Source organism: Bufo bufo, chromosome 7 (genome assembly GCF_905171765.1).
Source record: "Bufo bufo chromosome 7, aBufBuf1.1, whole genome shotgun sequence".
Taxonomy (NCBI): domain Eukaryota; kingdom Metazoa; phylum Chordata; class Amphibia; order Anura; family Bufonidae; genus Bufo; species Bufo bufo.
In genome coordinates this window covers 44,096,030-44,120,252 of record NC_053395.1, presented here as the reverse complement: position 1 = coordinate 44,120,252, position 24,223 = coordinate 44,096,030, and the positions used below count along the sequence as shown (strand labels likewise).

The following is a 24,223-nucleotide window of genomic DNA, read 5'->3' as shown; positions in this document are numbered from 1 at the left end:
CGGAGCCCCAGCGGTTAAACTGGGACTCCGATCGGAACTCCGCTGCCACCAATGATGGGGGGGGGGGGGGAGATGGGAGGCCGCACACTGGCCACCAATGTTGTTAATGCTATAGAGGGAGGGGGGGCCGATAGGGGGCGCACACTGTGCCACCAACGAATTATTACAATAGAGGGAGGGGGGGGGGGGGGCACACTGTGCCCCCAACGAATTTTTACAATAGAGGGAGGGGGGGGGGGGGGGAGCCGCACTGGCCACCAATGATATTCAAACTGGGGAGGGGGGGGGAGGGTCTGCCCCTGCTGCCTGGCAGCCCTGATCTCTTACAGGCTGCCGTGATCAGCACAATTAACCCCTTCAGGTGCCGCACCTAAAGGGGTTAATTGTGCTGATCACGGCCCCCTGTAAGAGATCAGGGCTGCCAGGCAGCAGGGGGCAGTCTTGTACACAGTTTGTAGTGTATTCTAACTAGAAGCGTCCCCATCACCATGGGAACGCTTCTGTGTTAGAATATACTGTCGGTTCTGAGTTTTCACGAAGTGAAAACTCAGCTTTGAAAAAGCTTTTATGCAGACGGATCTTCGGATCCGTCTGTATAAAAACTAACCTACGGCCACGGATCACGGACACGGATGCCAATCTTGTGTGCATCCGTGTTCTTTCACGGACCCATTGACTTGAATGGGTCCGTGAACCGTTGACCGTGAAAAAAATAGGACAGGTCATATTTTTTTCACGGCCAGGAAACACGGATCACGGATGCGGCTGCAAAACGGTGCATTTTCCGTTTTTTCCACGGACCCATTGAAAGTCAATGGGTCCGCGAAAAAAAACGGAAAACGGCACAACGGCCACGGGTGCACACAACGGTCGTGTGCAGGAGGCCTTATACTGCCGTTAGTATGGGTAGCATAAAGTTAATGACAGGTTCCCTTTAAGGTTTCATGCACACGAAAGTATTCCCCCCCCCTCCATTTCAGTTTTTTGCATTCCGTATACAAAACTATTCATTTCCATGGGTCTGTAAAAAAAAAAAAAAAAAAAAAAGAAAAAAAAAAAAGAGAGAAAGTACTCTGTATGCCTTTGGTTTCCGTATTTATGTTCAAAGATAGAACATATTCTATTATTGTCCGCATAACGGACAAGGATAGTACTCTATCAGGGGACAGCTGTTCCATTCCGCAAAAAACAATGTGCACGGACGTCATCCGTATTTTTTGTGGATCAGTTTTTTGCGGACCGCAAAATACTGAAAAAGCCACACGGTCGTGTGCATGAGGCCTAAGGGAAATCCATCTTTAAGAACACAAACTATTTACGCTGGAGATGGGCGATTCCATATGACTAGTAAAGCGCCACCTTGAAGACACATATTATATCAGGGAACTGCATTATTATTAATTCCCTAAAGGCTTCATGCACATGAAAGCATTTTGTTTCCGTGTCAGTTCCGCTTTTTTTGCACATAGGATGCGGATCCATTCATTTCAATGGGTCCACAAAAAATTGCAGACAGCACACAGTGTGCTTGTTCGCATCAGTATGTCCGTTCCGTAGCCCTGCAAAAAAAAAAAAAAAAAAAAATAGAACATGTCCTATTCTTGTCCGTTTTAGGTATTGTTACAATGGATGCGCAAAAAAAAAATAATATATATTTCAAAAAGGCTTCCTTAAGCCGAAACGTTGCATCTGGATTAAAATTCCACAAGTTTGGACGTGCTGCCTCTGGTTTTCTTTTTTCTTTATTGTTCACACAAGCTTTGGGGGATTTTACCACTCCCTTGGAGACGAGCACCCATTACACTTATACTAAGGAGTCCTGTCCAGCCTCGACTTTTGCAGCTTCACGGATGCATCACTGACCACCTGCTCACGGATTTGAGCACGGACATGTGAAGGAGGATTAATACAGGGTCGTCATCTGAATCACTACATTTACAAGTGGGAGAAATGATGACGATACACACTAGTCAGGGAAACAATTCCCAGCATTTACCCTAATGGAACAAGTCCAAGCCATACATTCAACCAAAGATTGCATGTAGTTTGGTGTTTCTTCTCTGGGTGGCAGCAACAACTGAATGCTATGGTTAAATGTTGCTCATAGACATGCAAAAACTTAAGACTTTGATAATACGTCCTCCTATACCAAGGGTGGGCAACTTGCGGCACTACAGCTGTTGTAAAACTACAACTCCCATGATGCACACTTGCTCTGCTCAGAACTCAGAAATAAATAGAGCATGTTGGGAATTGTAATTTCACAGCAGGTGGAGCGTCGCAGGTTGCCCGCGCATCTGTCATGAAGGACTTGTGTAGATTCAAAGCCACCAATTCTGATCACAGACCAGTTTAAATGAGATTAATATGGGCATGAATTACATCTGCAAAATCCTGGCCCAGCCATGGGTCTAATAACCCAAGCAGCACCACCTTAGGGATCTATAATGCTATTAGAACCTGCGGTCCAGAAACCATTTGACCACGTATTATGCTCAAGTGAAGCTGCCCACAAGCAAACATAATCGAGCAGGACTGATATACCTAGGAAATGCCATTTACGATCGTTGGGTGTCCGATCCGTTGGACCCTGACAATCCTAATAATGAAGCGGCTGCAGCACAGTTCTGCATCCACCTTCATTATTTCTACTTGCACAGCAGCGCTCCTGGCATGGGATACATATAGGTTCTGCTGCCAACTTCACTCCTTACACAGACGCGTGTGCAGTGTTATATTCCTCTTTGACTCCTCAATGAAATCACCTAAATGTGTGGCCTACACAATGCAACACACAAATCAAGGCCTATGCAGGGGGCAGTGAACAGAAGAAGCTACTAATGCAAATAAAATAAAAAAAAAGCCTCATTAACCCCCCCCCCCCCCCTGCCCCTCGCTGAACGTGCAGGAGACCGACATGACAGAGGAATCTGGTCACATCTATGGCACCGTTTGGTGCTTAAACTATAGGGTACCTGCAGTGACACACGTTATAATGTAATTGCATTGGTTACCATAGAGAACCAGTAGGCACTATAGGATGCAGTAGCGAGCGTGACTCTTAATCCATTTAGCTAATCTGTCTGTACGTCAGGTACTCACAGGAAGCTGGCGATTATTAAAGTACAGAATTCACCCATTACCCTTACAGTCACCCGTTAGTAACTAGGGGCAAAGTCTGAACGTTAGAAATCTGATAGCGAAGTACCAAGAGGGGCTGGTCTGAATACAGGCGATTAAAGCCATTACAAAGGTACAATTTAGATGCATCAAGTAGGTTCATGGCCAAAAATCTTTGGCCCTTGAGCTATTGCAAAACGCTACTTCCCAGCATGCCCTGGGAGTTGTCGTTTTGCAATGGCTGGAGAGAAGCAGGAAGGAGATGATAATCTCCACTACCTACAAAAAACAGCCACCATGACTAATTTTTTTTTTTTTTTTAATGTACTGTATGCTGCTGTGCTAGGTCGGAAATAGGACAGAGAAACAGTGGACATTGTGAACCTGATGCAGGAACTTTTGGCATGGCTACCCATATATGTATAACAGGGGTCATTTATTAAGACCGGTGGTTTAGATGCCAGTTTTAATTGCTGGCGGTGGAGTTCTATAGAGGTGCCGGCCTCTCCATAACTTCTGCCTATCCATTGCCGAATCTAAACGTAAGCCAGCTTCCTTGCTGTCTTAGGGCTCATGCACACGACCGTATGCCCTCCGAGACATACGGTCCGTGAGCAGGCCACATGTCCTGGCGGCATACATCGTGCGCACAGCATCATAGTAACCTATGATGCTATGCGCTCCCGTGCGCATGATGTATGCCGCTCCGGGACATATGGCCCACTCACGGACCGTATGTCTCAGAGAGCAGACGGTCGTGTGCATGAGCCCTTACATTTAGACCATTTTATACACCTAAACCAGGTGTAGAAAATGATGAATGAGACAGGCCTGCCGGCCCATCCCCTTCGATGCCCGCGCCACTCCCACTTTAGACCTGGCGTGATCTGAGAAAAAAGTTGCAGATTCTGCCGCAACATGGCGTGCGACAGAATCTGTGCTAGATATACGCCACAAAAGTGCCATATATCTGCTAATAAATGACCCCCAATATCTTTATGTCAATGAGCTTTATACATTAGTAAAATTATGAAAAGAAAAATATATTTTTATCCTTCGGTGGAACAGGGATTGAATAATAAAATATTAAAGGGGTTGTGCAGGCAGTATATATTGACGATTAATTGCATTGCACCCGCGCGATAAAACTGAACGGAACGCAATCAAAACTGACAAATTCGCGCGGGTTTGGCGCAATGCACCTGGGACGCATCCGAACCTAATCCGGACACGCTCGTCTGCAAGGGGCCTAACTGTCCATTCACACGTTCGTAGAATGAGTCCGCATCAGTTTTGCGGAACGGGTGCGGACCCATTCATTCTCAATAGGGACGGAAAGGATGCGGACAGCACACATTGTGCTGTCCGCATCCGCATTTCTGGTCCGCAGCTCTCGAAAAAAATAGAACATGTCCTAATCTTGTCCACAAGAGAGGACAAGAAAAGGCATTTCTATAGGGGTGCCGGGCCGGTGTATTGTGGATCCGCAATACACTACGGACGTGTGTGTGTGTGTGTGTGTGTGTGTGAATGGACACTAAGGACACAGTAGGGTTGTGTTTTCTGCATTTCTGTTCTGAAACATACAAATTACAAAAAATGAGGCAGCACTCCAAAAATAGTGTATGGGTGGTAGATGTGTTTTCTGTTCCGAAACACGGAGAGAGAGAAAAAAAAAAAAAAAAAAAAAAAAAAAAAAAAAAAGGTATCGGTTTTATTTTAAGCATTTGTGCTTGCTTTGCCAGTGCCATAAATTTTCAGTTATTTTTGATTGGAAAGATCCTGTCTCTTGTGCGTATTCTCACGTCAACAATTAATGAAACCTGGCGGAAATAAGAGCGAGTACAACTAACGTCCAAAAGAACCCATTCAAAGAAATGAGAATCAAAAAAGATATTTTTTACCCACAGAAATAGGGAAGGAACAATGAACTCAACCACTTACACCCAAAAAAAATATAATAATAATTGAACTTCCACCGACCCCAGTTAGTGAGGCACTGTAGTACAGAAACAAGTCAGAATATTCATACTAGGCTAGGGCTACACAGTAACAAAGCACAAGAGACTTCCTATTCGCATGCAATTATGTCCCAGTGCAGCCCTCATGCACACGACCGTTGTGTTCCATGTCCGTTGTTCCGTTTTCCGTGATTTTCTGGGTCCGTTGAAAACTCTGATAATGCACCGTTTGTCATCCGCGTCCGTGATCCGTGTTTCCAGTCCGTCAAAAAAATATGACCTGTCCTATTTTTTGCACGGACAATCATTTTTCCTAAAATGGCAGCTGGAGTGGTCTTAAAAATAAAAGGAAATAAAAAAAAAACTCATCCACTTGCTCGCGTATAGGCAGTCCGCTTCTCTTGAAAAAGACCTGCGTTGAGCGATAGGACGTCACTGCGTGCTCCCCACATGATCACGTTGGGACGTCATAGTCACCACGGGATCATGCTGAGTGCGCAGTGACGTCATCGCGCTTAGCGCACGTCTTTTTCAATCATGAGAGGAGTGGACTGCCTCTACACGAGCATTGATCCCATTGATAGGCTGTATGTTTTTTTTTTTTTGTGATTTGTTACGAATTAGTTCAATAGATTTTCTGGTAAAACTTCGGCAAAGCTGGCGAATCAAATTTTTCAAAAAATGGCTCGTCTCTAGCCAAAGCATACTTTGGGAGATTTTCCTAGAATACGTGTTAAATGTAAAGCAAATACAAAGTGCAACCAGGGGGGGGGGGAGAGTCCCATGCTCTCTTATGACCATGGCAGAAATTTCCAGCATGCAATTATGTCCCAGTGCAGCCCTCATGCACACGACCGTTGTGTTCCATGTCCGTTGTTCCGTTTTCCGTGATTTTCTGGGTCCGTTGAAAACTCTGATAATGCACCGTTTGTCATCCACGTCCGTGATCCGTGTTTCCAGTCCGTCAAAAAAATATGACCTGTCCTATTTTTTGCACGGACAACAGTTCGCGGACCCATTCAAGTCAATGGGTCCGTGAAAAAACACGGAGGCACACAAGATTGTCATCCGTGTCCGCGCGTACGCTTTTTTCCTATCATTTGCAAGGCAAGCTTGACTTCTATTTTTTTTCACTTTTCATGTCTGGTGATCCTCCAAAAATCAAGGGAGACACGGAAATGGATCACGGAACAACGGAACAGCTTTTTGCGGACTGCAAAAAAATACTGTCGTGTGCATGAGGCCTTACTGGGATGAAAGATCAGAAGGGAACTTTCAGCATTGTAAAGCTGGCGATCATTCACATGATCCGTAACTTCAAGTTAGAGGCTATTTTTATAGCATAGTAAATAACTTACCAAGTCACATATCTCAAATACCGTGAGGTAGGGCAAAGTCTCCAGGCACTGCCCAACACACTGCACAATATTCGGATGATGCAGGTAGCTTGAAAAGAGAGGAAAAGAAAATCCATGTGATGAAAATGCTCTAGTAATGGCTCACAAATGTGTCGTGTCATATCATAGACATGACACGTGCTTCGGCATAATGAATAATTTTTCCTAAAATGGCAGCTGGAGTGGTCTTAAAAATAAAAGGAAATAAAAAAAAATATAAAAAAACTCATCCACTTGCTCGCGTAGAGGCAGTCCGCTTCTCTTGAAAAAGACCTGCGTTGAGCGATAAGACGTCGCTGCGTGCTCCCCGCATGATCACGTGGGGACGTCATAGTCACCACGGGATCATGCTGAGTGCGCAGTGACGTCATCGCGCTTAGCGCACGTCTTTTTCAATCATGAGAGGAGTGGACTGCCTCTACACGAGCATTGATCCCATTGATAGGCTGTATGTTTTTTTTTTTTTGTGATTTGTTACGAATTAGTTCAATAGATTTTCTGGTAAAACTTCGGCAAAGCTGGCGAATCAAATTTTTCAAAAAATAGCTCGTCTCTAGCCAAAGCATACTTTGGGAGATTTTCCTAGAATACGTGTTAAATGTAAAGCAAATACAAAGTGCAACCAGAGCCCTAGTAAAAAGGTATAACCTACCTGTACGGCTCGCCATTTTTAATGAACTGATCCTGCTCCTTGCTACTTGCACTTGCTCGCAGTTCTTTTACAATCACTCTTGCCACGCTGTTGTCTCTCAAGATCTCGCCCAACAGTACCTGAGAAGTACAGCGGAGATGAGCTCAAGATGTAGCACAAAGCACAGAAGGAAGGGATGAACATCCTAACAAATGGGGACAGCCATAACAGAAGCCTGGGGAAGTGACATCCGCTCAGCTTTGATCAATACGCTGCTTTTAAACTTCAAGCCAGATACACCCCCCCCCCCCAGAGCCATTTCTTAATTAGGTGAGGGAACTGAGATTTCTTCATCCAATTCTGCAGCTTAATAATATTACGATTACAATAAATATAAGTAAAATCCTATACAGCATCCTAGCATCTCTCAAAGGACTGTGAACGCAGCCTGTTATACGGTTTGCAGTGCAAGCTAGGGTCGTTTTACCCCCCCCCCCCCACCCTCTCCCCTGATGTGCCGCACATGTACGCGACAGCTCCAGCCAGTAACTTGCCTCCGCAGCCTCCAAAGCATCACAGCGGAGGTCAGTGACTGGACAGTGTGACCACTGGAACATCAGCACTGGAATAGCAGGATTGGCAAGGGTCCTGGCAGTCGGACCCCCTACAATCTGAAACGGATATGCCCTCATTTTAAATGTACCTACACAAAAAGGGACTGAGACTAAACAGGTTGCAAATTTAAAAAAACACTTTGACACAATATGACAAATATAAAGAGACATGATACACCAATGTAAAGTGCGGTCTGAGACAATATCAAAATACATATATGGGGGAAATGACAGCGATTATACATGGGCTATATCCCAATAGAAAAATCATAATTGGCAAAGTAATAAATTCATATGAGTTCAGATAAAAAGGACGCCGCCAGAGGAAGGCATCGCCGAAACGCACGTCTGGGTGTGCGGCTCTCCTGAGGTGAATCTCCCTACAATGGCTATGTGATACTTGTGTGTTACTTTATATGAGCCGGGAATAACCGGTTGATAAAAAACCATGTGCGAATATATAATCATTAGTATGTTAGGGATTCTGCATTTATACCCTCCTATATATGAATTCATACGATTTATTTATTATTGCCAATTACGGCTCTTGTGGGATTTTGCATTCATAGGACCCTTGTTGCTTCCCTCATATGTATTTCCCTATAATAGGTATAGAATACTTGATTGTTACTATATATGATGGAATAACTTACTGATATATTTGCACATGCACTTAATATTACCATCATGTTGGGGACTATGTATTTATGCTCCTTTTTATATGAACATTACTTTACTAAATAATGGTTTTCTATTTGGATATAGCACCTTCATAATCCCTGTCATTTCCCCCATATATGCATTTTGATATAGTCTCCTCAGGAGCAGACCGCACTTTACATCAGTGTATCATGTTTCTTTATTTATGTCATTGTGTAATTTAGGGTACTTTCACACTATTTTTCTTTTCCGGCACTGAGTTCCGTCAAAAGGGCTCAATGCCGGAAAATAACTGATCAGGCATATCCTAATGCATTCTGAATGGAGAGTAATCCGTTCAGGATGCATCAGGATGTCTTCAGTTCAGTCATTTTGACCGATCAGGCAAAAGAAAAAAACGTAGCATGCTACGGTTTTATATCCTGCGAAAAAAACTGATCACTTGCCTGAATGCCGGATCCGTAGCAGCACAACGGAAAAACGATAAATACCGTCCCTGAGGCTACTTTCACACTTGCGTTCGGGGTTCGCTTGCGAGTTCCGTTTGAAGGCTCTCACAAGCGGCTCCGAACGCATCCGTACAGCCCCAATGCATTCTGAGTGGATGCGGATCCGCTCAGAATGCCTCAGTCTGGCTCCGCTTGGCCTCTGTTCCGCTCAGCAGGCGGACACCCGAACGCAGCTTGCAGCGTTCGGGTGTTCGCCTGGCCGTGCGGAGCCAGACGTATCCGTCCAGACTTACAATGTAAGTCAATGGGGACGGATCAGTTTGAAGTTGACACAATATGGTGCTTTCACACTTAGTTTTTTTCCTGAAATATAATGCAGACGGATCTGTTCTGAACAGATCCCAACGTTTGCATTATAGGAGCGGATCCGTCTGTGCAGACACCAGACGGATCCGCTCCGAACGCAAGTGTGAAAGTAGCCTGAATGTGGTCGTGCCAGCCGTGTTGCGAGTCAGTCCTGAACTCCCCCAGGTATAGAAGCACTTGTAAAGAAAACCGCAGCACTCTCCAGCCTTGAATTTCCAAAGGTTTATTCACCAGCAAAAATGCTATGTTTCGACCTGTGTGGTCTTTTTCAAGCTTGAAAAAGACCACACAGGTCGAAACGTCGCATTTGATAAAACTGCCCCAGTGTCATTTCCTACATTTACCAGTGCAGCAATTTATTCCAATATAAGAGGAAATAAAAATCCTACCTTGCCAAACGAGCCATTAGCAATCTCCTGAATGTAGCTCAGGCTGTGGCGGGCAATCTGGAACTTTGACGCATCTAGAGGAATGACAAAATGCACGAGACTTAGATACATATATGAGAGACGTCCGGAGCAAACAGCGGCTCGGTGCAAACTAGGCGGATACATATAATTTGCCTGCATTTAAAAGGTTGCTGGGTGTGTGGGAGAATAATGGCATGAAGAAAATGTGGGGTATGCAGCACAGAGCACAACGGGCCTCATTTCTAAACACTGAAAGAAGGTGGTTAATTATGCTTTCAGCATGATCGTATAGTAGCAGTTCAGTCCTGGAATGAGGGGGCAAACCATCAACCATCTTATGATGTGGTTCTCCATACCACAGAATATTTTTTACCGAGCAAATAAAAAAAAAAATATATATATATATATATATATATATATATATATATATATATACATATACACACACATACACACAAGCAACTGTGCCTTGTAGGGCTAGCTCAGCTGAATGTAATGATACCTTTCACTTACAGATCTACTGCTTCATTCTGGAGAAACGGTTCTTTTAATGTATATGCAAATGAGCAATTAAGTGCACTTCCCCCTACTGAATTGGCCAGGTCCCTGTCATCTTGACTGCCCCGTCAAAGGAAAGGAATGGACTAGCAGAGGAAGCAGGAGGTGCAAGAGTGGCTTGGCTCCGCCCTTGGTGCACTTAACTGCTCATCTGCATATGGAATTAAGGTGCTGCTTCTCCTAATTGCTAAGGGTGCCGTTACATGTTCAGTTGTTTCATGCAGGAGCACATTGGGAAAAAAATAAAAATAAATCAAAAAAGTGGAGAAGAAAAATAAAAATTAATGTCTTAATACTTTTTCTCCGTTTATAATCCACGCCTGATTTTGGCTTCAAAAAGCCTGAATGTTTGTCAGCACCCTTCGCATTTCTTTCTATTTCTGTTCCTTTTTTTTTGCATTGACTTTAATGCGGCTGCAAAAAAAATGGAAATGACTCAGTGTGCATTCCATTTCTTTATGTTCACATGGCCATTACACAAAAAAGATAGAACATGTCCTATTCTTGTCCGTTTTGCGGACAAGGATATGCATTGTTACAAGGGATCCTTACATTTAGCTGAGCTAGCACAACAAGGCATTGTGCCTGGTGTAACATTGACTGCCTAGTGATGGATTCCCTTTAATTAAAGGGGTATTCAAATCTTGTAGCAAGGATGGACCCAGCCACTCTGCGACTCAATGGTCCAACTGAGGCCAGTGACTGACTGCGGCGTGTGTGTGTGTGGAGCACTGTAAGTGGCAGGGGTCAACTGGAGAGTATTGGTTCTCTTGCTATATTTGCACAGGCCCTGCCTTAGGCCACATCTTTCCAAAACTCAGACGATCCCTTAAAGCAATTTTAAAACATAAAAACACACGCCGGTAAACACAGACAATAAAAATCCGAGGTAGTCAAAGATAGTGTGGGATTCATGTCAGGAGATCCGTTTTAGGCCTCATGCACACGACCGTTCCGTTTTTTTTGCGGTCCGCAAAGCCTTCCGCAATTTGCAGAATGGAACGGGCAGCGGCAATTTAAATGCCTATTCTTGTACGCAAAGTGCGGACAAGAATAGGACAGGTTATGTTTTTTTTTTTAACGGGGCCGCGGAACGGAGCCACGGATTGCTGTCCGCATCTTTTGCGGCCCCATTGAAGTGAACGGGTCCGTATCAGAGCCGCCAAAACGGCGGCTCGGATGCGGACCCAAACAGTCGTGTGCATGAGGCCTTAGATGATTACACACAGACGGCCATCTGTAATCAGCCAAAACTGTTCCCTTCCCCCTTCTATCGGCAGTGGAGGAAGGAGTAAAGCAGGATGTTTTGGGGTCTGCCTGGACTACAGACTAATAGAATAGCTCGCTCCGCATTGCTTAGGCCTTGTCCACGTCTGTTTTTCACAGACACGTGCTGTCCGTGTTCGCCAGACAGCACACGCACCCATTGAGTTTAATTAATTTTATGTTGTGAAATTAGTTATGGATTCCGTTAGCACAGACCATAACGCAATTCTATGACGAAATGCATAACGGAATGCCTTTAGAGGTATTCCGTTATTCATTCAGTCATAATAAAAAAGTCCATGGGCTGCAGAACGGATCAGTCTCGCTTCAGTTATGCAGGAGAGGACGGATCCGTTATGCAGGCCAGAGAGCCATAGACTTCTATTATGACGGGATGAATAACGGAATGCCTCTAAAGGCATTCCGGCATAGAAATGCGTAGTAACGGAATCCATAACGCAATTCTGCTTTTACCACCAAACGAAGCGCAAACTAATTTCAAAATATGAAATTCGCTCATCTCTAATCAGTGGTTTTCCAGCCGTCCAAAAATCACACCGAGGCCTAGCTGACAGTGTTTGATTAGTGATTTCAAACCAAAACCAAGTGCGGGTCAAATACACAAAACAGGTACAAATCCTTCCATTATACCTCATCTCTGTGCAGCTTCTACTCCATTGGTGCACTGCAGTAATACATGTAAAACCAAAATCCAATTAAGGGTTCATTACACACAACCATTGGATGTTTTGCAGTGCAAAAAACATGGATACCAGCTGTGTGTGTTTCTTATGCCCCTAACAGAACAGTCCCACCTTTGCCTGTAATACAGACAATAACAGGACATTCTATTTTTTGGGCGGAACAGACATGCAGACACAGAATGCACGTCAATTCCGTTTTACGGCCCCATTGAAGTGAATGATTCTGCATACGGGCAGCAAAAAAAAATAAAAATTTAATAAAAAAAGGACAAGGACAAAAAATACGTTTGTGTGCATGAGCCCTAAATATACTTCTAACATTTCATTTACAACCAACACAACCCGATCCGGAAATGCGGAACCCCCCTTCTGGGTCTGCATTTCCGTTCCCGAAAAAAATAGAACATGCGTAGGTCTCATCTGACAAGAAGCTACCTGGTCGTCTGGTAGATGGGTCCGACATATTTTTGATCAATAATATGCGCTAAGAGCTTCTTCACTGCTTATTAGTAAGTATTGGCGTCATGTATTTGACCCTGTTCACACATTCACCTGTTCACCCAGTCTTAGTGCATTTAGTAGTGTGCTGCTAACTTTATTTTGTTTGCTGTATTGTTGCCTGGTAACTTGCACCTGCGATTTTCTCTGGAGGTGATGTTCCGTTTTTTGGTTATGCGTTATTCTTGTCCAAAATTGCAGACAATAGGGATATTCTATTAGTACCGGCAATGTGCGGTCCGCAAAATGCGGAATGCACATTGCCGGTGTCCGTGTTTTGCGGATCCGCAAAACACACACGGATGTGTGAATGGACCGTGAAAGGGCCTTTTACACAGGCCGAGAACCCGCCAGATAATCGCTAATGAGCAATCATAGGAACACTCGTTAATTATCTGTTGGTGTAAAGGTGCTGCCAATTACCTGATGAATGGTAATCATTCATGCGGTCACCTAAATAGTTTGCAGACAGCAGATCGTGCCGTCTATACAGCCTCTGCTGCCAGCAAACAATGAGTCACTATGGGGACAAGCAGTGGTATTCGCTATCACTACTCACCATACTGTGGAGGAGATCGCTGCATGTAAACGCAATTCTCTCCTCCACTAACTGCGACTGCCGATAAGGAACGCTTCTTTTGACAACCGCCTGCTGCATCATTCCATCTAAAGAGATCTTAAAAGGGGTTATCTGGGCTTTTTCATATTGATGACCTATCCTCAGGATAGTTCATCAATATCAGATCACCAGGGGTCCGACACCCGCCACCCCCACCGATCAGCTGTTTAAGGAGATGACGCACGCTGAGCGCAGTCTCCCTTCTTTCTTCCTGCTCTGCCGCTGTTGTCCCATTGACATACAGCAGCAAGCAGGAAGAGATAAGACACGTGCACACTGCATGTGCCGTCTCCTCAAACAGCTGATCGGCGGGGGTACCGGACCCCTCTGATCTGATATTACCTATCCTGAGGATGTCATCAATAGAAGAAGCCCGGACAACCCCTTTAAAGAGAGCTCTGGGTTTCAAGAGTGCAAGAAAAAAAAAAAAAACACAATCACTGGTGATCTTCAGCGTCTCCCGGAGTCGATATAACCCAGCTCTGTAATCAAGTCAGCAAGGACTGGATGGGATTAGACTTGACAAATGTCATACTTCATAAAGAAAACCCTTCACTTCCTTATGATGAGCAAGAAAAACAACTGCAGACTGAAAATCTAAACTGGGTCATCAGTATTTCCATGCTACGGTGAAAACAGAATCTTATGGTTACTTTGTATCCACCTTTATTATCCTGTTTCGACAGACACAAACTTTGATGAAACTAAGTATATAAGGGCATTGCTCAAACCCTGTAGATTGTCAGAAAACACAGGCTGCTGGTGCAGGACAATACTTAAAAGGGGTTAAAATGGCCCCATATGGGCGGGCCCCTCACACTGAATCAAAAAATAATAATCTGACGGTGGTTGTGCGTGGGGGAACCAATGGCAGGCGGGGAAGAGGACAAGCCTCCCTAGTGTCACCAGCGAGGCTCTTCCCCGTCACCACCTGCCACCCCCTCCCCCCCAGATGTTTTCATCTGGACACGGGGAGAAGCGGTGGTCCGGGGACCAGGAGCGGTGCAGGGAGCCAGGTAAGTAGATTCAGTGTAAAGGGCCCATCATATGGAGGGAGGGCATTTTTTAGTCTTTAATAGTGGTAGCAAATAATCATATAGTACATGACAAGCTCTTTCTAACAAAGCTAGAACCAGCCCTGCACCTCACATGGGTCCAGAGATCTCCACATTCACTGCTCTACTAGATTTATATCAAGCTGACAGCTCAAAGGGAGTGTCTTTTCTGCTGCAACTCAGGGGGCGTGCCCATGCTCTCCCCATCACAGCTGGGGGGGCGTGCCCATGCTCTCCCCATCGCAGCTGGGGGGGGGCGTGCCCATGCTCTCCCCATCACAGCTGGGGGGGGCGTGCCCATGCTCTCCCCATCACAGCTGGGGGGGGCGTGCCCATGCTCTCCCCATCACAGCTGGGGGGGGCGTGCCCATGCTCTCCCCATCACAGCTGGGGGGGCGTGCCCATGCTCTCCCCATCACAGCTGGGGGGGCGTGCCCATGCTCTCCCCATCACAGCTGGGGGGGCGTGCCCATGCTCTCCCCATCGCAGCTGGGGGGGGCGTGCCCATGCTCTCCCCATCACAGCTGGGGGGGGCGTGCCCATGCTCTCCCCATCACAGCTGGGGGGGGCGTGCCCATGCTCTCCCCATCACAGCTGGGGGGGACGTGCCCATGCTCTCCCCATCACAGCTCAGGGGGCAGTTGAAGGATGAAACTGAGAATGTGCGACTGACCATCTCAGTGAGCAGGACAAAGATAAGTTAAAAAAAAATTAATAAATAAAAACCTGCAGGTGGCGCTGTACAGACATTTTATTGAATAACTCCGAGGCTATACAAAATTTTTAATTACATGCAATTACAAAAGTATTCAGATCCAAGTGCTGGTTTGAAAACTGTAGAATATTTTTCGTGGGAAAACCCCTTTAACCAATGATGCTGTAAACTAAGACGGCTAAGTGGCTGGAATGTTTTCTTTTCCAAAAATGAGGGTCACAATGGCATTTAAAAAAAAACAAAAAAATAAAATAAAATAAAACACACTAAACAAATGACTGGCTGAGGCAGATAGCCATAAATTAGCCGAGTGATAATTTCTTGTGTGGAGAGGGACCAGCAAAGTAAAGACTAGCGGAGACCTTGGAAACAGGAGCAATGGTGATCGGGGAGGTAAGTAACACTTGTTTCCTTTTATGACGGCATGGCAGTGTTTTAGTCTGCATTTTACATTAGTATTGGCAAGCCAAGATCAGGAAAGGAACAAACAAGGAAATTATGATGGAAAGATCTGCACCTCTCCCACGTTTCAGAGAACTACTGGTTTCGGCTTACAAAGAAGGATGCAAAATACAGTGCAAAAAAAATAACAAATTCCAAGTGAACGTGGCCTACACGTTAAAGGAAACCCACACAAACAGGGAGAACATACAAATTGCTGGCATTGTCCTCTGCCTCATTCAAATTCAGGGCCCCAGTGCTCTGAAGAGCCAAAAGGCTATCCTGGCACATAGAAATCTCTTGTTTTAGCAAATGACACCCACGTTCCAGTTTTAAAACCCTACGACCATTACGTCTTATGGCCACATTAAATGCCATTCCTGACAAAGTTATCCTCCTCCTTCATGGACCTACTAACGTAGATCCGAAGAAGCGCGCAAGCACAAAACGGCCGTCGCCGCTTTGCGCTCTGTGTGAAGGTGAAGTCCACCCCAGCCCTATTTTATCCGTACCATTGTGTAAGAATCAAGAAGTTTTGCTACTACAGTGGTGAGTGCCGCCGTCTTTTCTTTATCTACTATACGAAGATTGTATGTACTTCTAACATTGGCTTGTGCACCACGAATGCTGTTTGAAGGACAAGGGTATGTGAAAAGCCATCTATCACCATCCGGACATTAGCGGTGCCGCCCCATTAATTTGACTCTATTTGGACATTAGCAGATCTGAAGACCCTTAAAGACCAGGGGTCAGTACCCTTCACCACTCCAGCTGTTGTGAAACTACAATTCCCAGCATGCTCAATTCATTTCTATGGGAGCTCTGAGAAGAACATAAGTATGCATGCTGGGAGTTGTAGTTTCACAACAGCTGGAGTGCCGGAGGTTGCCTATCCCTGCTTTAGACAATCAGTTGTTTAAACATTTGTCAAGAGTATCGTATATGGACATTTCCCTCTGTATGATGCCCGTACACATGCTGCCATCTAGCAGCACAAGATTGACTGCGGCAACGTATGTAATGTACATGTTGACTAGCGATGTTGCATGCCACAATATTTTAATGCTCGACCGATTTTAGTTTTAGTGCAATTTGTGCATTTAGACAAAAAATAAATAAATATTGTAATGGATTATTTCTACAAGGAAAGAGCAGCGCCGTGTGAAGACAGGGGTTCTGACCACCACTGCAGAGCAGATACAAGATGGCGGGGCATGGGAGCTGCTGCGCATGGGTGCTTATGCACAACCCCGGATGGCGCTTTTTCCTATAGTGTGCAAGCACGACCACCGCTGGATTGTAGGGTGGTCATAACTCCTTGAAAGAGCAGTATACAATGTGATAAAAAAAAAAAAAATAAACATAAATTTCCTCTACATGATAAATGCCATTTGCTGAAGAGAGACAACCCCTTTAGATCTAGTTTGTGAGAAAATAATCAATGTAACCTGTAATTAATGCCTGCAAGGGGCACTTACGCTAATTTTATATAAAATAAATATATATATATATATATATATATATATATATATATATATATATATATATATATATATTTTCTTTCAGCTTATGCAACTCTATAAACCTGCCTCCTGTAGATTGGACCGCATTTACACTGATAGGCTCGCTTTAATGAGATTGTGGATGAAACGATTACTAACCTTGAGGAGTCTGCAACTGAGTCGGAACAGACAAAGAGACTGTAGGGACTATTAATGTGAAAACGTCAGCAGGAGACTGGTTGGATGGCGTGTCTTCAGCAGGAGGGGTAAAGTCAATTTCATCGTCAAAATGATCTTCAAACTCCTAAAAGGAAAGTATAGCTTTGTTAAGCAAAGGTGGTGGCGACAAACAGCACTGCTGGAGGCTGCATAATCCTATGACCATGTCAGTGTTACCACATATAGGGAGTATACAGTGGTTATAGGCTTTTCTTGCTGTCAAGTTAAGTGCAGCAATCAAGAAGATTCTACAGAAACCCACACTAGCCAAAACTGAAAAAATATAAACCCTGGTGGTGCTTGGTCAATGATCACACAACCAAGGTAGGTTTTGCAGTAGGGAATATGATGAGGCAGAGTCGCATTAATACTGGGTGGCATCCCCCCCTTGCTGGGATACAGGCTGCCACTCTGGCATGGTAGCGGTCATACCACAAGAGGACATCAAACATTTGTATCTCTTTCCAAGACTTTGCAACTTGGACCCATAGCTCAGACAAGGTGGTCAATGGCTGCTGTGCAAGGAAGAGCCGTCACCCCATTCAGCCCCAGATACTCTCGATGAGGGAAACATCTGGCGATCCAGCACGTTGTGTAGCATGGGGAGTGTGGGGATGGGTGTTATCTTGTTGGCAGTGTGGCCATTAACAATGGAATCCAACAAAATAATGCAGTCCTGATTAGTTTAATTACAGCCCACTGCAGCTCGTATGCCCGCATGGTAATCAACTGCAGCGCTTCCTCACCGCAAATCGCCCACGCCGTGTGGTCGTACACTTATTGGGAATGTAATCTCTGGTTCAGGTGAAGTCCTGATTAGACAAGGGCTTCCTCTCATGTGAAGTTCTGACCAGTAGGGCTTTTCTCAGAATTGAAGAAAACCACAGAAATAAGATAATAATGCACTTAGTAAAGTAGATGCAAACATTATACATGGACAAAGTTCTCACTCTGATATAATAATATCTGAGACACTTAGTCAATATATTTTGAGCAAAACACATCTGAGCCCGCCTACCAAGCGCCAAGGTGGTCTCAGGTCAGGCGGGTCCTACGCTAAACCTACCTAAGCCGTTGGGCTTCTATGTTCAGGAGCGCGGACGCCGCACATATGGTGTGCTGCTCCTTGTCACCTCCATGTGCATCAAGCAACCAATGGGAGGAGGAGCCAGCACACCTATATGTACCACCTAATCAAGGCGCTCTATTGGATAGGAAGGGCAAAAGTGCAGAGGAATGCTACTCCCAAGATAAAATAGGTGCGCATTCACACTTGAAGGTGCCACTCCCTCAAGCAAATACTACATAGACAAAAAAATAATCCACAGAAAAAACTAAGAAAAACATCCTGCACGGTATGATATACAAATGTGCGGATGTCCCTGGCCATATTATTGAAGAAATCCTCCTCCCATCGGTTGCTTGATGCACATGGAGGTGACTAGGAGCAGCACACCATATGTGCGGCGTCCGCGCTCCTGAACATAGAAGCCCAACCGCTTAGGTAGGTTTAGCGTAGGACCCGCCTGACCTGAGATCACCTTGGCGCTTGGTAGGCGGGCTTAGATGTGCTTTGATCAAAATATATTGACTAAGTGTCTCAGATATTATCATATCAGAGTGAGGACTTTGTCCATGTATAATGTTTGTATCTACTTTACTAAGTGCATTATTATCTTGTTTCTGTGATTTTCTTCAATAATATGGCCAGGGACATCCGCACATTTGTAGATCATATTGTGCAGGATGTTTTTATCTTAGTTTTTTTCTGTGGATTTTTTTTTGGTCTTTTCTCAGAATTGTTTTGGATGCAAATACTTATTTCAATAAGGATATGAATGGTGATGGGAAGAGCCCACAGCTCCTGAATATGCTAGACTTCCTTGCAAATAAAAGTTTACATAGTAGGACTGTATATAAAGCCACTCTGGACCTTTGCAATTCTTTTGGTCACTAGCCCTACTGGTCTGTCATGAACAAAAAACTGTCCAGTCATTAACAATCAATTGGGGCAGTATTTGGTCACCCTGCTACATGTTTAGACAGCACTCTTATACAGTCAGGTCCATAAATATTGGGACATGGAGACAATTCAAACATTTTTGGCTCTATACACCACCACAATAGATTTGAAATGAAACAAACAAGATGTGCTTTAACTGCACTGTCAGCTTTAATTTGAGAGTATTTACATCCAAATCAGGTGAACGGTGTAGGAATTACAACAGTTTGCATATGTGCCTCACACTTGTTAAGGGACCAAAAGTAATGGGACAATTGGCTTCTCAGCTGTTCCATGGCCAGGTGTGTGTTATTCCCTCATTATCCCAATTACAATGAGCAGATAAAAGGTCCAGAACTCATTTCAAGTCTGCTATTTGCATTTGGAATCTGTTGCTGTCAACTCTCAAGATGAGATCCAAAGAGCTGTCACTATCAGTGAAGCAAGCCATCATTAGGCTGAAAAAACAAAAACCCATCAGAGAGATAGCAAAAACATTAGTCGTGGCCAAAACAACTGTTTGGAACATTCTTAACAAGGAACGCACCGGTGAGCTCAGCAACACCAAAAGAACCAGAAGACCACGGAAAACAACTGTGGTGGATGACCGAAGAATTTTTTCCCTGGTGAAGAAAACACCCTTCACAACAGATGGCCAGATCAAGAACACTCTCCAGGAGGTAGGTGTATGTGTGTCAAAGTCAACAATCAAGAGAAGACTTCACCAGAGTGAATACAGAGGGTTCACCACAAGATGTAAACCATTGGTGAGCCTCAAAAACAGGAAGGCCAGATTAGAGTTTGCCAAACGACATCTAAAAAAGCCTTCACAGTTCTGGAAGAACATCCTATGGACAGATGAGACCAAGATCAACTTGTACCAGAGTGATGGGAAGAGAAGAGTATGGAGAAGGAAAGGAACTGCTCATGATCCTAAGCATACCACCTCATCAGTGAAGCATGGTGGTGGTAGTGTCATGGCGTGGGCATGTATGGCTGCCAATGGTACTGGTTCTCTTGTATTTATTGATGATGTGACTGCTGACAAAAGTAGCAGGATGAATTCTGAAGTGTTTCGTGCAATATTATCTGCTCATATTCAGCCAAATGCTTCAGAACTCATTGGACGGCGCTTCACAGTGCAGATGGACAATGACCCAAAGCATACTGCAAAAGCAACCAAAGAGTTTAAGGGAAAGAAGTGGAATGTTATGCGATGGCCAAGTCAATCACCGGACCTGAATCCGATTGAGCATGCATTTCACTTGCTGAAGACAAAACTGAAGGGAAAATGCCCCAAGAACAAGCAGGAACTGAAGACAGTTGCAGTAGAGGCCTGGCAGAGCATCACCAGGGATGAAACCCAGCGTCTGGTGATGTCTATGCGTTCCAGACTTTAGGCTGTAATTGACTGCAAAGGATTTTGAACCAAGTATTAAAAAGTAAAAGTTTATGATTATTATTATGTCCCATTACTTTTGGTCCCTTAACAAGTGGGAGGCACATATGCAAACTGTTGTAATTCCTACACCGTTCACCTGATTTGGATGTAAATGCCCTCAAATTAAAGCTGACAGTCTGCAGTTTAAGCACATCTTGTTCGTTTCATTTAAAATCCATTGTGGTGGTGTATAGAGCCAAAAATGTTAGAATTGTGTCAATATCCCAATATTTATGGACCTGACTGTATGAGCAGGCAATAGTTTAACACAGTAGTGCCAAGCCCTCCAGAGTGAAAATCTGATTTCAGGACCTCCATATTCTGGTTAACTCAAGGAGAATTTTGGAGCTTAACAATAAAATCAAATTAGTCCTGGGTCATGTATTAACTGCATAGTGTATCACCGCACACAATAATTAAAATAAAACTCCATTCTCTAGAGGCAATGGCTCAGAAGATAGAGGAATCATGGAAACTGCAGTCCTTTATATGGTAAATCTGTCCACTGCAAGCTCTGGCAGCATTAAAACAAAGGTGCAGCACAGAGAAGGATAAGATACTGAAAATGAAAAATTACTTCGGATCAATGACATCACCTTGTGAGCATTCAGACACAGGTATTTTTCTATATTTATTAGCTTGCTCAGAAAACCCCTATAATCATCTTTTGCCTCTAGTTATGTACCTATTAACCACCTCAGCCCCCAGTGCTTAAACACCCTGAAAGACCAGGCCACTTTTTACACTTCTGACCTACACTACTTTCACCGTTTATTGCTCGGTCATGCAACTTACCACCCAAATGAATTTTACCTCCTTTTCTTCTCACTAATAGAGCTTTCATTTGGTGGTATTTCATTGCTGCTGACATTTTTACTTTTTTTGTTATTAATCGAAATTTAACGATTTTTTTGCAAAAAAATGACATTTTTCACTTTCAGTTGTAAAATTTTGCAAAAAAAACGACATCCATATAGAAATTTTGCTCTAAATTTATAGTTCTACATGTCTTTGATAAAAAAAAAATGTTTGGGTAGAAAAAAAATGGTTTGGGTAAAAGTTATAGCGTTTACAAACTATGGTACAAAAATGTGAATTTCCGCTTTTTGAAGCAGCTCTGACTTTCTGAGCACCTGTCATGTTTCCTGAGGTTCTACAATGCCCAGACAGTACAAACACCCCACAAATGACCCCATTTCTGAAAGTACACACCCTAAGGTATTCGCTGATGGGCATAGTGAGTTCATAGAACTTTTTATTTTTTGTCACAAGTTAGCGGAAAATGATGATTTTTTTTTTTTTTTTTTTTTTTTTTCTTACAAAGTCTCATATTCCACTAACTTGTGACAAAAAATAAAAAGTTCTATGAACTCACTATGCCCATCAGCGAATACCTTGGGGTCTCTTCTTTCCAAAATGGGGTCACTTGTGGGGTAGTTATACTGCCCTGGCATTCTAGGGGCCCAAATGTGTGGTAAGGAGTTTGAAATCAAATTCAGTAAAAAATGACCTGTGAAATCCGAAAGGTGCTCTTTGGAATATGGGCCCCTTTGCCCACCTAGGCTGCAAAAAAGTGTCACACATCTGGTATCCCCGTACTCAGGAGAAGTTGAGGAATGTGTTTTGGGGTGTCTTTTTACATATACCCATGCTGGGTGAGATAAATATCTTGGTCAAATGACAACTTTGTATAAAAAAATGGGAAAAGTTGTCTTTTGCCAAGATATTTCTCTCACCCAGCATGGGTATATATAAAATGACACCCCAAAACACATTCCCCACCTTCTCCTGAGTACGGAGATACCAGATGTGTGACACTTTTTTGCAGCCTAGGTGGGCAAAGGGGCCCATATTCCAAAGAGCACCTTTCGGATTTCACTTGTCATTTTTTACTGAATTTGATTTCAAACTCCTTACCACACATTTGGGCCCCTAGAATGCCAGGGCAGTATAACTACCCCACAAGTGACCCCATTTTGGAAAGAAGAGACCCCAAGGTATTCGCTGATGGGCATAGTGAGTTCATGGAAGTTTTTATTTTTTGTCACAAGTTAGTGGAATATGAGACTTTGTAAGAAAAAAAAAATTAAAAAAAAAATCATCATTTTCCACTAACTTGTGACAAAAAATAAAAAATTCTAGGAACTTGCCATGCCCCTCACGGAATACCTTGGGGTGTCTTCTTTCCAAAATGGGGTCACTTGTGGGGTAGTTATACTGCCCTGGCATTTTCCAGGGGCCCTAATGTCTGGTAAGTAGGTAAATGACCTGTGAAATCTGAAAGGTGCTCTTTGGAATGTGGGCCCCTTTGCCCACCTAGGCTGCAAAAAAGTGTCACACATCTGGTATCTCCGTATTCAGGAGAAGTTGGGGAATGTGTTTTGGGGTGTCATTTTACATATACCCATGCTGGGTGAGATAAATATCTTGGCAAAAGACAACTTTTCCCATTTTTTTTATACAAAGTTGGCATTTGACCAAGATATTTATCTCACCCAGCATGGGTATATGTAAAATGACACCCCAAAACATATTCCCCAACTTCTGCTGAATACGGAGATACCACATGTGTGACACTTTTTTGCAGCCTAGGTGGGCAAAGGGGCCCAAATTCCTTTTAGGAGGGCATTTTTAGACATTTGGATACCAGACTTCTTCTCACGCTTTGGGGCCCCTAAAATGCCAGGGCAGTATAAATACCCCACATGTGACCCCATTTTGGAAAGAAGACACCCCAAGGTATTCAATGAGGGGCATGGCGAGTTCATAGAAAAAAAATAATTTTGGCACAAGTTAGCGGAAATTGATTTTTTTGATTTTGTTCTCACAAAGTCTCCCTTTCCGCTAACTTGGGACAAAAATTTCAATCTTTCATGGACTCAATATGCCCCTCAGCGAATACCTTGGGGTGTCTTCTTTCCAAAATGGTGTTATTTGTGGGGTGTTTGTACTGCCCTGGCATTTGAGGGTCTCCACAATCATTACATGTATGCCCAGCATTAGGAGTTTCTGCTATTCTCCTTATATTGAGCATACGGGTAATGAGATTTTTTTTTTCCGTTCAGCCTCTGGGCTGAAAGAAAAAAATGAACGGCACAGATTTCTTCATTCGCATCGATCAATGTGGATGAAAAAATCTCTGCCAAAAAAAAAAAAAGGAGGGGAAAGGCGTCTGCCAGGACATAGGAGCTCCGCCCAACATCCATACCCACTTCAGCTCGTATGCCCTGGCAAACCAGATTTCTCCATTCACATCAATCGATGTGGATGAATAAATCATTGCCGGGATTTTTTTTTTTATATATACAAAGTGTTTGCCAAAGTATATGAACACCGCCACCTCCTCAGCTCATATGCCTCGGCAAACATATCTTTTACTGCAGAGGAGAAATCTCGTCTTGCAGCGCCGCATACACCGACTTGCGTGTAATCTGACAGCAGCGCAATGCTTCTGTCAGAATGCACATCAGTGCTGCAGCTAGTCGATCGGTTGGTCCACCTGAAAGGTAAAAAAAACAAAACAAAAAAGAAAAAACCAGGCCGCAACGCAATAAATTTATTAACTGTTGAACAGAACATAGAAACTTTTTTTTAA

General features: G+C 43.8%; 1 protein-coding gene across 1 annotated transcript in view; it reads right to left on the bottom strand.

Moving 5' to 3' along the window:
* LMTK2 (lemur tyrosine kinase 2) overlaps nucleotides 1–24,223 on the bottom strand; it is a 91,411-nt gene that overhangs the window by 43,176 nt on the left and 24,012 nt on the right. The window contains exons 3-6 of the mRNA XM_040441907.1: nucleotides 17,126–17,270; nucleotides 9,588–9,661; nucleotides 7,131–7,249; nucleotides 6,440–6,527 (exon numbers count right to left, since the gene is read on the bottom strand). Of these exons, the coding sequence (XP_040297841.1) occupies nucleotides 6,440–6,527; nucleotides 7,131–7,249; nucleotides 9,588–9,661; nucleotides 17,126–17,270 (426 nt within the window). The remainder of the gene's footprint in view (nucleotides 1–6,439; nucleotides 6,528–7,130; nucleotides 7,250–9,587; nucleotides 9,662–17,125; nucleotides 17,271–24,223) is intronic.